Raw genomic sequence first — 15,873 nt, forward strand, 5'->3', positions numbered from 1 at the left:
ATGATGAAATACTATGCTATGGATGTTTTATAAAATGTATACATGGACATAAAAACAGGATTATTTGGTCAAAAACCAATTTGCTAAATAATCAGTATGCAGTACTATACAAAATTATATGGGACAATGCTGTTTACATTAAAAATATATTCTGGCAAATCCCAAGTTATGTCCATGCGAGGTTTGGGAACTCGACTTTATGAGAGTTTATATCCTCCTCCTTCTTTCCTCATGTGCAGAGCACTTGTTTTGATTTCATGTGCCTGGTGAGCACTTGAGCATCATGGAATCAGAGCCATCTTGTAGGAGGCCGTCTTCCAAACTGCAACACTGGGCAAGCTGCATTAATTTATGGATACAGGGCAGTCTGCTGTATTGCTGTACAGGTTTATTGCAATGATACTTTCCAGTATCATTTGCGTTCTTTCAGTGTTTTTGTCTGTATCCAAAGGTTAGACTATATGAACTTAAGGTGCCATATGCTTTGTGAGATAGCTTGCCACATGAGTATGAAAGGGTATAATTGGATAGCAATGTTATAAAATTATATGATCAGTAATGGTAACTCTTGGAGCGATTATGTCCAAGGATTTGGTTTCTTTCCCATAAATGGATGTTAATCTTAGCATGAAGGTATGTATAAGAATTTTTCCCACTGAAATTAGTGATAACCATATACATAATACAGGATAATTTATGAAAGGTTTTTCAAGAATCAATGATCCCTGTAAGACTGTGGAAAGCATATAAGCACTGCAAGCATCTATCAAGGGGTTAAAAGTGAGTCAATCTCTATTTGCAAAATTTGAGTCGTTTTAATTTTTTTTTGTTTTTTTCTTGTTTTAAAATTTTTCTAGAATTAATATGTATTATTTTTTACAAGGAGTACAGTTATAAATAAGATTAAAGGGTACAATTCAAGATTATAAACACTTATCTTGAAAAGCTGGGGTAGAAAACTCTTGGAAATTTTTCCATTCAACCATGAAAGCTGGGGTCCAAATGTCATTAGAAAGAACCAAAATGCCCACAAGGGGGACCACTGAGAAGTGGACACAGCTGGTCTTTTTTTCCTACCCCAACTTTCTTTGGTCTTCCTAGGAACAGGTGATGGTCTGCTCCTGGTCCACTTCGAGGGAAAAGCAGCAAGGAGAAACTAACAAGAGACGGTTAATTTGTTGGACAGGCTGGGTGAGTAAAATTTTTGTAGCCCGAATATTTTTGGCGATTGCCCACAAGCCTTATTTAGGGATAACATTTTGGTATAAAGTTTGCCTAATACTAGTGAGTGACACTGGGGAAAGAGGGCTTCTTAGTTACTGGGGAAGGAGGAGGAGGGGAGGAAGGTCACTGCCTCAGATACCAAGTGTGTCTCTGCAGTGGCTCCTGTTTATTCCATGCGGACCCTGACATGAGTCATAGTAGTGTTAAGAAAGAAAGTCACTGATTTACTACAATTTTCTCTGGCCCAGAGCTTCTCAAACTTGAATGTACATGGAAAATAATTGGGGAACCCATTAAAATGTAGATATGGATTCAGCAGTTCCAGGGTGGGGGTGGATTTTGCATTTCTAGTAAGCTCTCCTCCAATGAGGCTGCTGCTGCTGCTGCCCCATCGTCTGAGCAAAACTATAGAGAGCATCTTGAACAGCACCCCTTCTCAAGTCTACTGCCCCCAGAGAGCAGTGAGCGAACCCTTCCGCCCTGTCTCATTAGGCTCCTGCTGAAAGGGGATCAGACAGATTGCTACAAACAATGCAGGGGGTCAAACTATAAGCCAAGGACAGCACTCACAGGCTTGGTGTATGACTACGGACCAGAAGAGGTATGAAAACATTTTTAAAAATTAATAGGGAAGGAAAAAGATTATACATGCTATCTTAGAGCTGAATACAAACAGACTAACAACTGTGAACAGAGGCGGCCCTCAATTTCAGACAAGAGCCTTCTAAAGACCAGGGGCAGGTTCCCTTCATGAGTGAGTGGGTCCCAGATTCTCAGGAGACTCCCCCTCCCTCGATCGCCACCAGCAGAGCCCCAGTGAAGGCCACACACCTTTGCTGGGAAGAAAAGCAGAGGGCCTTTCCTGTCGCTTGCATCATTTTTCCCGCTCTGGTTTTATCTTGGAAGCCTTGGGACCGGAGAAATTTTCCCAGTTCGTTTTCTTCTTGAGACAAGACTGATGGAGAAAAGACCAAAAGGGGCCATGAACAATGAACATTTTTATTACAGAGAAAAGGAAAGAGGCAAATCACAAGGTCCTCTCTTCTACAGACAAAGACGAGAGGAAATTAAATCCAAGAGGCAGGCTGTGAGGTAGGCCTCCCCACCCCACCCCCCACCCCCCACCGCTGCATTTAACTTTCATGTTGTTCTTCCATTGACAAAATGAGAGATCAAATTCACTTCAGCACATCTGTCAGTTCGTTTGCTGCCCTGTAACCAGAACCAGAAGATGACCTCTGTACTGAAAAGCGAGCCGATAATGCACTGCTCTGGGCTGAAACTAAAAAGTTGGGTTGTGGAGTATGACTGTGGGAATCTTCTGTGGCGGCCTATAGTGTAGGGCCAGTTTCCTCCTTTTATTCCCTCTTGCTGACTTTTTGATCTCTGCCTTCTGAATAACATTCTACTTGATTGTGCAGCAACTCAAATATCTTATCCGTGGCACAAGTACTTGGTGAGAGGAGGCGGGTGGAGACAGAGGGTATGTAGGTAATCAGGCTGATGACTTGGCAGATTTTTAAAATGCAGAGCTGGACTCAAATCTGAATTATGCCTAACTTGGACCTTACAGTTTTAAAAAATAAAATTGAGGTATAACTGATATACCGCATTGATTTAGTTTCAGGTATACAACAAAAATGATTCAATATTTGTGTATTTGGCCTTACTTTTAAAGACAACCTCAGAGGGCGCTACTGGTAAGAAAGGGACTCTGCTACAAGCTCTCTACTGACTGATTTGGCAGTAAATATTTAAAAATCAGAATTGTGGGTGTTCCCTGGCAGTCCAGGTTAGGACTCTGTGCTGCCAATGCAGGGGGCGTGGGTTCGATCCCTGGTCAGGGAACTGAGATTCCACATACCACAAGGTATGGCCAAAAAACTGAAAAACAAAATTAAGTACAGTTTTTTTAAAGAATCTCTAAAAAACATTTTTTAAAGTCAAAATTGTATATCTCTTTTGACATTGTACTTCTGATAGGAGTACATCCTGAGGAAGTAGTAAAATGGGCACGAAGATATATAGATAGATATAATCATAGCACAGTTATTTATAATAGCAAAACTCTCTCTCTCTCTGCCATGGGGACTAACTTCATCAGTGTGGTGCACCCACTCCATGGATGTATGCGCTATTTTGCAGCCACTGGCCTGAATACACTTTTACTGACAGCTGAGCCACAGGCAAGCAGTGACGCTGAGCTTCCTTGCATGCGTTTTTTCTCTAAGCACAGCTTTTGACAGGGATGCACTTTGAACGTTACTCGCATTTCACATCGCTGTATTGATGCATTTACCGATCACTTGTCTCTAAAAACGTTTTCTAAATGCTGCCAGGATTCTTGCCCGTTTTCATGTACAATCCAGACTTCTTTCGGGATGCACCCCATCCCTGACACAACATCTCCAGCAATAACTAGAAAACATTAGCCAGGAACCAGTAACCCAAAGGTGAATGTTAACGCTGCTGCTGCTGCTGCTGCTGCTGCTGCTGCTGCTGCTGCTGCTGCTGCTGCTGCTGCTGCTGCTGCTGCTGCTAAGTCGCTTCAGTCGTGTCTGTGCAACCCCATAGACAGCAGCCCACCAGGCTCCCCTTCCCTGGGATTCTCCAGGCAAGAACACTGAAGTGGGTTGCCATTTCCTTCTCCAATGCAGGAAAGTGACTGTTTCCTTATTAAACTGTAACTGCAGTTTACGTTCAACATTCTATGGAGAAGAGGTTTTTCGAATCCATTTTCCCTGATGGTGAAGGACTACTCTCCTTCCCCTTCTGTTTTTTCAAAATCGAGTGCATTGGTCAAAGCCTTGCTCAAAAGCTACCTCCTTTGTGAAGGGGGTGACCCCTCCTTCTCTGTGACAGCAGCGCCCTCTCGGCACCGGGTACTGGAGTGTCTGTGGGTGGGCACGTGTCTACTTTTCCCATGAGAATCCCAGCTTTCTCGATAGGGATCTCATCCAAACTATGGATTCCCAAGGCTGAGCAGAAAAGTCATATTCAGGGCATTAATTAAATGCTTGTGAAACTGAATTAACTATAATTTTTGCCTTGTTATCCCTGTATACTTTACTTCACTTTAAATGCTTATCTGATACTTATATGTCATGGTTCTAGGTAAAAAAAAAAAATTCCTCTAAGAAGTGTTGTTGTTTTTTACCACCTTCCGTTCTTCTTCCTTGCCACTTACTAACATGGGACTCACTCAACTGCACAATTAGGACAATTTCATATCTTTGCTTACAACAGTGTGAGGCTGCTGTCACCTTCTTTACCTTGAAGCCTCAAGTCACATACAAATGAACACATGAGCTTAGGGAAGAAAACTCGTTCATGGCCCTAAATGACTATGTGTGTGAGTAGTGCTAGTCGCTTAGTAGTGTCCGATTCTCTGCGACCTCATGGACTGTAGCCTGCCCGGCTAATCTGCCCATGGGATTCTCCAGGCAAGAATACTGGAGTGGGGTGCCATTCCCTTCTCCAGGGGATCTTCCCAACCCAGGGACTATGAGGCTGATAAAATGTACTCTTTGCTAGACAAACCTAAGTAGGTTGGAGCATTTGAGAATTCAGGTTTCGCTATTTTACACACTTGAGGATTAAACTTGGGGTGCTAGACAGGCTTCATTTTGACAGCTGAACTCTGATCAATGGGACAGGGCTGCTCAGAGGGTGGTGGGAAGATTGAGGGGCCTCAGGCTCCCGGCTGGATGACTTAGTGATGACTGTGTCATTTTCTAAGAAGGGATGTTCATTCTTTAATTTCAATTTTAAAATCCAAATACTGAAATAAATTTACAAAGTTTAAAATTCAGCTGCAACACAGGTTATCAGATCACTCTTAATGTTCCTATGTTTAAGGTTTCACTTAACGAGGACTTAATTCAGAGACAAATAAAAACCTATTCATATTTAATTGCTGATTAGATTTTCAGATGTGCCCTGAAAAGGGAACCAAAGAACTATAAAACCAATTAGCTTGGTAGCATTAATTCACTTAGCACAAATTTATAGATGATCTCATTGTACGAGGCACTGTTCTTGCCATTGGAAATGAAGAGATGGACGAGACACATGAGGACCCTGCTGATGCAGCTTAGGTTCAAGGAACAGGAGACAGAATTAAAAAATACAAAACTCAAACTCAACACACAAAAAGTAAAACTCCAGGTAAGACGGGAGTGGGGGTGGGGGGGCGTAAGAGAGAGTGACAGGTAACAGTTTTGGGCTGGGTGGTCATGCAAGGTGTCTCTGAGCAGGAGAACAATAAGCTGAGCTTTGGGATAAGGGGCCACTTGAGACAATGAGGGCAGGGGCATCCCAGATGGAGGAAGTGGTAGTGCAAAAGTCCTCAGGTCATGTGGCGTGTAAGAGCAAAAGTGGCTGGAGAGGTGAGCAGGGTCAGATCCAGTAGGAATTTGTAACCCGTGGTATGGAAGTGTACATCTTACATTAAGTGATACTGGAGGCTTCTCAGCAGAAGAATATGATCCAATGTACTTTAAAAAAAAAAACAAAAACTTTATTTTGAAATAATTTTAGGCTGATAGGAAAACTGTAAATAGGATACAGAGTTCCTATGCACCCTTCTTCCCCTAACGTTAGCATCATATACAACCATGGCTATTGTTGTGGTTGTTTAGTCGCTAAGTCATGTCCGACTCTTTGTGACCCCATACACTGGGCATGCCAGGCTCCTCTGTCCATGGGATTTCCCCGGCAAGAATACTAGAGTGGGTTGCCGTTTCTTTCTCCAGGGGATCTTCCCGACCCAGGATCAAAACCATATCTCCTGGTTTGGTAGGTGGATTCTTTACCACTGAGGCACCAGGGAAATCCATGTAACTGTTGTACACTGATCAAAACTAGGAAAATACCACTGATACAGTATTACTATTTAAACTACAATCTTAGTGAATTTTCCTAGTTTTCCCATTAATGCCCCTTTTCTGTTCCAGGCTCCCACAGTGCATTGAGTTGTCAAGTCTGCTTGGTCTCCTTCAACCCGTGCCAGTTTCTCTGTCTTTCTCGACTTTTATGACCTTGGTGCCCTTTAAGAGTACTGGTCAGGTGTTTTGTGGTCTGTCCTCTATTTGGGTTTGTTTGCTTTCTCACGATTAGACTGGGGTTATAGGTTTAGGGGAAGGAAACAGCAGAGGTGGAGTCTCCTTCTCAGTGTAAGATATCAGGGCTACAGGAGATCAACACACGTCATTACTGGTGATGTTAACTAACCCCTATCATTTCGTTCATGTCATGTCATTGGATTTCCCCACTGTAAAATTAAGATTCTTTTTCCTTTCGTAACTGTTAAAAATCTTGGGAGTAAATTCAGAAGACTGTACGAAGACGCAGTCTCTTCTCAAACTTTCACTCACTAACTGTAACATCTTTCCGGGAATCATGCGTGTCACAATTCTTTCTGTGGGTGTGACGGAAAAACCATTAGGTGATTCGGTGGTTCCCTCCTTCTTCCTAGATTAATCGCAACTATTTCGTAAGGAAGAACTATTTCTTCTCCTCCGTTTCTTTGCTTCTTTCTGTACACACACTTGATGGACATTATCTCACTTCATGGGTTATAAGCTAACACTATTCATCATTTATGTTGTTGCTCAGATTACTCCAGCTTTGACCCCTGGGAGCTCCAGGAGCTGGCTGAGTGCTCTCTGACTGCAACGTGGATGATGAGCTGGAGGAGGCAAAAGCAGGGGCAGGGAGACCGGTTAGGCAGCTGATGCAGCCAATCAAGGAAGACAGTGATGACAGTGGCCTGAACGACGGCAGTAACATGAAGAGGCAGAGGAAGGAGAACCGGGAAGCAAGTGAGCTGGCAAAACTGACCAGCACCTGTGACTGGCTGGGTGTGGGACAGAGAAATGTCGGAGGCAGTGTGCCCCGTGTCTGGCCTGTCTCATACCTGAAGACTATGGCGTGATAGTGCTGGAGACATCTTAGCTCAAATATCTGGTAAATGGTAACACAGATAATTTTCCAAATTTTGCCTCTAAATCCTAGGATTTTGTACTTCCCCAAAAGAGTCTTCATAAAAGATTACTAATAAAGGAAAATGGCCAACTGTTAATTTGTCATTACTGGAAAGGGGTTTTAGGAGTCAGAAACAAACTTCTCATCGTTTAGTCTCAGAAATACAGAAATTGTACTCTTAAACGATCTCCACATGGAAATTTAAAAACAAAGTAACATACAACTTGATATTTAGCATTTCAGACACAACTCTGTTGGTAATGATTTTAAGATGGGATGACCATAGGAAAATCTTATTCCCTAAAAAAACCAGTATCTATCTGACATTAAAAAATGTTCAGGAAGAAGTGCTGTCAACAAAATATAGTCAATGGATTAACTGTATGAGCCTTCTCTCTTCATTTGGTCATTTTAAAAGGAACAAAACTAGACATGAGAGAGCCTAGGCAATCAAATGGTAACAGCTCCAAAATTTTAAATCTCATGATATAAAACTGAGAAAACTTTTTTATAACTAGGAAAAGAAGTGGCACATGTTTATCCATGGTAGACTCAATGCAAAACTCCTCTGTAATTGTACTTGCACTGAGAGATGAACAGCCTATGTGAAGAATTTCTGATAAAATTTTTAAAGACCCCAACCTACCAATTAAAGAGCAAAGACAGACACCCTGAAACATTTGTTTTCTTGTCTTGCCTCCTAAACATATAAAATTACACATTAAGGCAAAATATCCAATATCTTACTGTCTATTTGGTCAATATTCATACTTAAGGCATACTTACAACATATTCTTTTTTGATAGAGTACAATTGCTTTAGACAAGTCCAGACAGGTTCTCTGAATTGAGTGAAACAGCTACAATAAAAACACAAACAAAATGCTAAATAAAACAGGCAGCAGTGAAATAAAAAACAATTACATTGAATATAACCATAATGTCTGATTTGCCCACTAAAAACAAGATCATATGCCTAAGTGTGCTTGGTGTTATGTGATGTACTAAACAGAAAATGTGACCAAAGCTTTTAAACATGCTCCTGTTTTTCTATATTTATTAGAATTCATCATGTCTGCAATCTAAAATGAGATCTGCAGGAAGATGATTTCCTCCAGACTACTCAAATAATAGCTGAAAAACAGGAATTCTAAGTGCAGGGCCCATTAGAGGACTTGGTAAACCAGAGACCCAATATTCATTCATAATCTAATTTATTTCTTTTTACCACTTGCTGTCTTTTTTTCCAAATGGAGGATCTGTCAATTAAGCATCATATTTAAAACACGGCGCTAGCTTATTCTATGATCCTAATGCATACTTAAACAACTCTATAAAAACAAACAAAAATTAATCAGCTGAATGTTCTGTCTGCTTTGAAGACATCTGGTAAAATGGAGTTTAGCTAGCAGCCCCTATCACTCCTTTTCCCAATTATTTCATAAAATACATGTAGAAGAAACCTAATATGTCATGCTACGGCCATAACAGAGAAAATTAAGGGGAAAGCAGGTGGGCTATGGGGGGGAATAATTTAACTAGATTTTAATTTCTGGTCTTTGCTTCAGAAATGGAGACAGTTCAAGAGAAGATAAAACAGTTGTAAATCAACTATACTCCAATTTTTCTTTTTTAAAGGAGAGCAGATAGTTCAGAGACATCACACTTTCTCCACCCTCTGTCCACTGACTCAGAGACCAGTGCTGGTATCAATTAAAACACCTGGCAGACAAAGCTGTGCCTCTGAAGAGCCACCAGGGAAAGGAGTGCAAGGCTCCTCTCCCTCTCCCCTGGCTTACTGGCCATGGTGAGGTAGCCGTTACAACTGGTGTTACAAAGCACTTCATTGTTTGAGTCAAAACAGAAGGCTGGCTTCATGATAAATATGACCAAATGTTCTAATAAAAATGGACATATGCATATATACTGAAAAGATTAAAAACCACTCTTACGAATGCTTAATATGATAAATCTTGGTCACGTAGAGAATGCGTGCGTGCATGCTAAGTTGCTTCTGGCTCTGACTGCGTGCTTCAGTGTCTGACTCTGCGTCCTCATGGACTGTAGCCGCCAGGCTCCTCAGTCCGTGGATTTCCCAGGGAAGTGTACTAGAGTGGGTTGCCATGCCCTCCCCCGGGGGATCTTCCCGACCCAAGGATGGAATCTGTGCCTCTTTCGTCAGCCTGCACTGGCAGGTGTGTTCTTTACCACTAGTGCCACCTACTACTACTACTACTACTAAGTCACTTCAGTCACTACTTCAGTCTTCAGTCACAGAGTCACTACTAAGTCCGACTCTGTGCGACCCCAGAGATGGCAGCCCACCAAGCTCCCCCGTCCCTGGGATTCTCAAGGCAAGAACGCTGGAGTGGGTTGCCATTTCCTTCTCCAATGTATGAAAGTGAAAAGCGAAAGTGAAGTTGCTCAGTTGTATCCGACCCTCAGCGACCCCATGGACTGCAGCCTTCCACGCTCCTCCGTCCATGGGATTTTCCAGGCAAGAGTACTTGGGAAGCCTGAAATGCTGCTGCAAGAGCCTAGATATAAACATAAAATTACTGCATTTTGTTTCACATACTAGAAATTAACATACTAAATTTGAATAATGCTTGTATTACTACTAGGTTGTTAAGAGGAAAAAATAAATCTATAAGATAAGAGAAGCATATACAACTTATCATTTCAATTCTATTTAGAATACTAAAATCAGAATAGAGGCCTTGGGACATCCCTGGTGGCCCAGTGGTTAAGACTCCATGCTTCCAGTTCAGGGGATGCAGGTTCAATTTCTGCTTAGGGAACTAAGATCCCACATGCCACGGGACATGGCAACCCCCTTCCAAAAGTATATTATCTCTTAAAAAAGAAAAAAGAATAGAGGCCTCCTGGTTCTTTTCTCCGCTGCAGGAATCTCTATTAGAGCATCTCTGTCAAGCCCAGCTTCGGTTAGAACAATCCCACTGACAGGAGAGAGGGTTGGGAACTCATGTTACTTGTATTTCCGTGCATACTTATTCACTGATACTTACTGAATGTGTGCTGTGTGTCTGGCTGAGCACACAATAGTGAATAAGGCTGACATGGAATCTGACCCCTGATGGAGAGAGGGCAGGCAAACGAACACTTGAGATAATTCCATGAGAGGTGAGTTCTGGAAATAATGGCGCTGGGTCTAGCTCTTTCCTCAGGTACACAGGATGAATGAACCTTATCCTCTTCCACATGACAGCCCATCCCAGAGAATCGGTGACTAAAATCTCCCCTTCAGCCTCTCTTTCCCAGGAGAAGCATGGTTTGCACCATCCTGGCCCTACCCTTCTCAGAATGCTTTTTGAAACCTTGAACATTTGACCTTCCTCTCATTAAGTGTTCAGCTCATGAATTGTAGCTTATGTTTTGATATCACTCTCAATTCTTATCAGACCACATAACACATTATTTCTCTCTGTGCCCTCTCATTCACAGAAGTGATAAGTATGCTTTTAAATTTTTTTAAATTAATTTTTTTGGGAGTATAGTTGGTTTACAATGTTGTGTTAGCTTCTGATGTACAGCAAATGCTTTTTAAATTTTGATCTAAAGTATCAGGAGAATGCCCAGCAAGGCAGCAAATTAGTGGCCCTTTCACCAGTTATTTGAGAGCCAATCAGCTACTAATTCAGCTTACTATGTTATTATAGTCTAACTAAATATTAGTTAATTCATTCCTGAATTTTCCAGGATTCAACACAACCTTATTAGACTCATGTTCTAGGACTTTTTGCTGTCATCCTTTTTTTTTCTTTAAATGTAACCATTTGTCTGACCCTAGCTATCTATAACAGCACTGGCTCTTTGAGTTAATGTTTTTCAACATTTATTGAGAATTTACCACATTTCATGCATTCCAATAAAGTGCTTAAAAAATGAATTAACTGAGGTATACTGGCGGTTACAGAAGAATTGTGGGTTTAAAAAAATATGCTGGAATTCAGTTGATCTGATCCTAGATTTTCCTCATGAATGAATTTGTTTGCAATATGTTTTCAAATACAAAGCACACCTATATGCTTGCTTCTGTGAATACACTCTCAGATTCTGTCCCTAGCAGGACGGCCATACAGGGGTCAAGGGCCATGAAGCGCTCACCTCTAGCTTGGCGTCCAGGTCTGCGTCGGAGGCAACGACATGCTCATCTTCTTTCTTCCCCGTGGCTTTAATAAAGGCTTGCTTCGTTTCCCAATACTTCTGCTGCATCTTATTCACAACTGACTTGTCTTGGGGATATCGATTGTGTAAGTCCCAGGGATAACTGCTAAAGGCACAGGCATTCAAAGAGATGTTTTACTCACGACTTTCAAAAAGATTTAAGACATCAGAGCACAAGCAAATGTTTCCAAACATTCACAACATTACTAAACACAGAAGTGCTTTCTTACACGGTTATTACACCAAAAGGTTAATCAAGTCTAAGTTTTACACCAAAACCTTAAAAGTTAGTGAGGAAATTAAGAAACTTTGGCAGGAAACCAAGAAACTCAAGCTTGAGGACTTCGGATATTGAAAGACTGGAGAAACGGAGAAAGGGAAGCCAAGCCAGGCAAGGGGACTGCCTCAAGCACCCGAGGGAGTCAGAGATAAAGCCGAACACCAAAGTTCTCTCCAGTCTGCACTGCAGCCAACACTGAAGTGATGGCAGAAAAGCAGAGATAAGGGCCTGCAAAAATGCATACTTGAAAGCTGTCACAGAGGTCCCTCACATAGTCAAACTCATAGAATCAGAGGACAGAGTGGCGGTTCCCTGGTGCTGGACAGGGAGGAGGAAAGGGGAAATTACTGATCGACAGGCATAAAATTTCAGCGGTGCAAGACGAGTTAAGTTCTAGAGATCGGCTGTACAACCGTGTGCCTGCAATTCATGGTGCCTGTAGTCCACAGCACTGTATTCTACACTTAAAATTGTGTTAAAATGGTAGCTCTCATGTCAAGTGTTCTTACTACAGACACAAAAAATTTTGAAAAAAAATTTTTTTAATTGGTTATGGATATTTCATATTAAAACGTTAACTTCTTAAACATAAATGGTTGAAATACAGATAGGAAGCTATTCTTCAGGAAAAGCACAGCGAAGATCACATCCAAAAGCGTGTCACGAATAGACTCAGAGACGGAACTAACGGTTGCTGTGTGAAGGGCGAGGGAGAGGAATAGTTGGGGACTTGGGGATGGACATGTACACATGACTGTTTTTATTAGAATAGATAACCAACAAGGACCTACCGTATAGCACAGGAAACTCTGCTCAGTTATACGGATGGGACGGGAGTTTGGGGGAGAATGAATACATGTATATGTATGGCTGACTTTTGCTGTTCACCTGAAACTATCACAACATTGTTAATTGGCTTGTTAATATCCCAATACAAAATAAAAAGTTTTTTTTTAAAGGGGTGTCAAGAAGAAATTAGAAAAAGCTCAACTGAAAATGAAGTGGAATTCTGTAAAAGTGCCCAGGGTACCCAAACACTGACAGAAAGCTTGCCGTGGGGTTCCATCCTTCCTGGTTTTGTCCCCACCTCCTGTGTGTCTAGGGTTCCCATCCAGAAGCTCACATGGGACCCCCAGGTGTCTCCCTCTGCAGACACATAACTTCTTCCATCCCATCCGATTAGCACTCAAATGTGCCAGACTTGGGTTCTAAAGCAGAAATTGCTTTATACTATTACACCGAAATATGTATCTCAAACCTTGATGATTTATACTATCTTGCCGGATAACATTTACAAGTTTTGATTCACACACTTGTTCTTAAAAAAATCAGAGTTTCAGATGACTTCCTTAGCAATGGTTATCTTTGGAAAGAGGCAAAGGATTATGGTTTATATCTTTCTGCATTATTTCAAAGTTGGGAATATGTCTAGATATCAAACGTATAGGCACGATGACCACACTTAATAGTTGAACACATTGTACTGAACACTGCAAACAGGCTAGGAGGGGAGCATTACTCTTCATGCGCACTCATCACACACAGAAAGTGGTAACTATAAAGGAGATGATATGTTAAATAGCTTAACTGCAGTAATGATTTCACTATGTATATCATAATATCATGTTGCACATCTTAAATATACATAATTATTTAAAATTAAATGCAAATTAAAAGGTTTTATTATGAGCTTAAATCAGAGAAAAGGAAATGAAAATATGTCTAACTTTTGCATAAAAGATAATCCTTCTACATACTATGTGCGTTAAAAAGATGGGAAGAGGACTTTCCTGGTGGTCCCGTGATTAGGAACCTGCCTGCCAGTGCATGGGTTCCATTCCTGGTCCAGGAAGATTCCACATGCTATGGAGCAACTAAGTCTATGTGCCATGACTACTGAGCCCGTGTGCCGCAACTACTGAAGCCTGCACACTCTAGCGCGCCATCACTACACGCACTTCGGAGTCTGTGCTCTGCAACAAGAGGCCACCACAACCAGAAGACCGCGTACCGCAACAAAGAGCAGCCCCCGCTTACTGCAACTAGAGAGCGCCCATGCAAAGCAACAGACACCCAGAGCAGCTGAAAGAAAAGATGGGAAGAATATGCTTCCCAAAACTGTGGCTATTTCAAGGGAAAGGAATTTTCAAGAGTGGGGAGTAGGGTGGACTTCTATTGTTTTTTTTTTTTTGGTCAAAGGTCATAGATTTAAAAAAATTTTCATTTTGAGGAGCGGGGGAGAAAGGTCTTTGGAGATCTAGTCAACACCCTTCACTCCTGTCATTTAACAAATGAGGAATCTCAGGTTTCAAAATGTTAAGAATCTTGTCCAGAATCACAGAGGATTAAAATCCAAGCTTCAAAATCGCAGCACAGCGTGCATTTCAATGTTCTCTGCAGCCCTCACATTTCAGTAGCAAGTGGTAAAGTGGCTTTGAAAGGTAAAGGGGAGAAAGGCTCTGGGGAAGGGCCCACCTCCTGGGGCTCTCCCAGGTGGTTAAGCGGGGGCTTAACTACCTGCTTCCCTGCGCCTGCAGCCAAGATATGTCAGCCATTACGAGGGTCAAGGGATGAAGCCATCCGTTTGTCTTAATGAGGCAAGATGGAACAATTAAAAAAAAAAACAGTTTGACAACTCTTAGAGAGTTGTCAAATGGGGATACTCAGGGAAACAAAATCCCTTAGCTGTTTATTAATTACGTTTTAAAGCTCATTACATTTTAAGACATGCAAAATTCTTTTAAAGTGTGACTTTTGATATTACTGAGGAGCTGGACCTGACTGCTTCTCTACTGAGAGAGGAGGGATTAAAAAGTATAGTCTTTATTATAATTAATTGTACCATTGAAAAATGAAAATAGGCACTGTATTCTTTCATGATTCAAATTAAAGGAGGTAAAGCGTGACAAAGATCACCTTGACCGGTGGATCAAGGTTTCAAAAGGGTTCAGAAACACTGCTTATAGCAGACCTGAATTTATAAGCAATTTAACATGATGCTTAGATGAGTTATAGGCATGTGAATGGCAGTGCTAATATTGCCGTGTGAGGACCACATCTGTTTTATTCAGCATCATCTATTTCCAGCAATGACTGGTTCCTGGATGTTCATGAAGGTTGAAGTCATGACTATTAATGACTTCTGAGTTATTAATTAATGAGTCTGAGTTATTTTTGTCATTATAGAGTTACATTATTATTTTATAGCTGCCCTATATAAAATTCCCTTAGAACTCTAATATTAAAAGTTGTAAATAAGACAGAGATTGAAAAATGTATCAACTCATTACAATGAAAAAATGATGGTAAGAAAAGCTATCACTAGATTCCCAAGAAAAAAATTTCCATGTAGATGAATTTCTCAGAGAATCTTTTTGGTTATTGCTTTTCATATTACATTTAGTAGGGATACTGAACTTGACTATACTCAGCATGGGGGCTTTGTTGGTGGCTCAGATGGTAAAGAATCTGCCTGCAATGCAGGAGACCTGGCTTGGATCCCTGGGTTGGGAAGATCCTCTGAGGAGGGCATGGCAGCCCACTCCAGTATTCTTGCCTGGAGAACCCCCATGGAGAGAGGAGACTGGTGGGCTACAGTCCGTGGGGTCGCAAAGAGTCGGACACGACTGAGAGACCAAGCACGGCACAGCACACATTCAGCACTGGCTGAAGGCTAATAGCCATTGTGACTCCTGATTTTTCCATTCAGTAGATATTTATTGAGTATATATCACATGCTTTCCTTTTTCAACAGCCTCCCCCAATTCAGAAGAGACAACAAATTATTTACCATTTGTGTCCTGACATGGTTCCTCCTCCTTCTTTTTTCTACTGTTGATGATTTGGGGAGAAGGGGCAGGGAAAAAGCACGAGAGCATAAGTTACATTATAACCTGAAATAAAACAAATACATTGAACAGTTACACACTATACTACTATTACGTTAATTTGACACATAACATTTTTCAGTCTAAGCCATTTTAGGAGCCAAACATTACTCCACAGTAACACTGTACCCCAGCATCTGGAGTAGTTTGGCTAAGTAACACTGCTTCGAAACATCCCAAATGAGGTTTAAGAAGTAAACAAGCAGGTTGAATGACAAGGGCAGGTTGCAGAAGACTACAGAATATATGAGACCATAACATGCAAGCAATACTCCGTACTATTGAAATATACAAGCATTATATAGTGAAG

The 15,873-nt window shown here is 41.3% G+C and overlaps 1 protein-coding gene across 50 annotated transcripts in view; it reads right to left on the bottom strand.

The window, feature by feature from the left end:
- ICA1 (islet cell autoantigen 1) overlaps nucleotides 1–15,873 on the bottom strand; it is a 165,401-nt gene that overhangs the window by 125,611 nt on the left and 23,917 nt on the right. For 33 of the 50 annotated variants that reach the window (XM_069587524.1, XM_069587566.1, XM_069587552.1 and 30 more), the window contains 4 exons: nucleotides 15,467–15,569; nucleotides 11,337–11,502; nucleotides 7,996–8,068; nucleotides 2,056–2,179 (listed from right to left, as the gene is read on the bottom strand). In XM_069587524.1, the coding sequence (XP_069443625.1) occupies nucleotides 2,056–2,179; nucleotides 7,996–8,068; nucleotides 11,337–11,502; nucleotides 15,467–15,483 (380 nt within the window). In that variant the 5' untranslated portion in view covers nucleotides 15,484–15,569. The remainder of the gene's footprint in view (nucleotides 1–2,055; nucleotides 2,180–7,995; nucleotides 8,069–11,336; nucleotides 11,503–15,466; nucleotides 15,570–15,873) is intronic. The other 17 variants (XM_069587558.1, XM_069587540.1, XM_069587534.1 and 14 more) reach the window with 3 other exon arrangements.

This window comes from Ovis canadensis, chromosome 4 (genome assembly GCF_042477335.2).
Source record: "Ovis canadensis isolate MfBH-ARS-UI-01 breed Bighorn chromosome 4, ARS-UI_OviCan_v2, whole genome shotgun sequence".
Taxonomy (NCBI): Eukaryota; Metazoa; Chordata; class Mammalia; order Artiodactyla; family Bovidae; genus Ovis; species Ovis canadensis.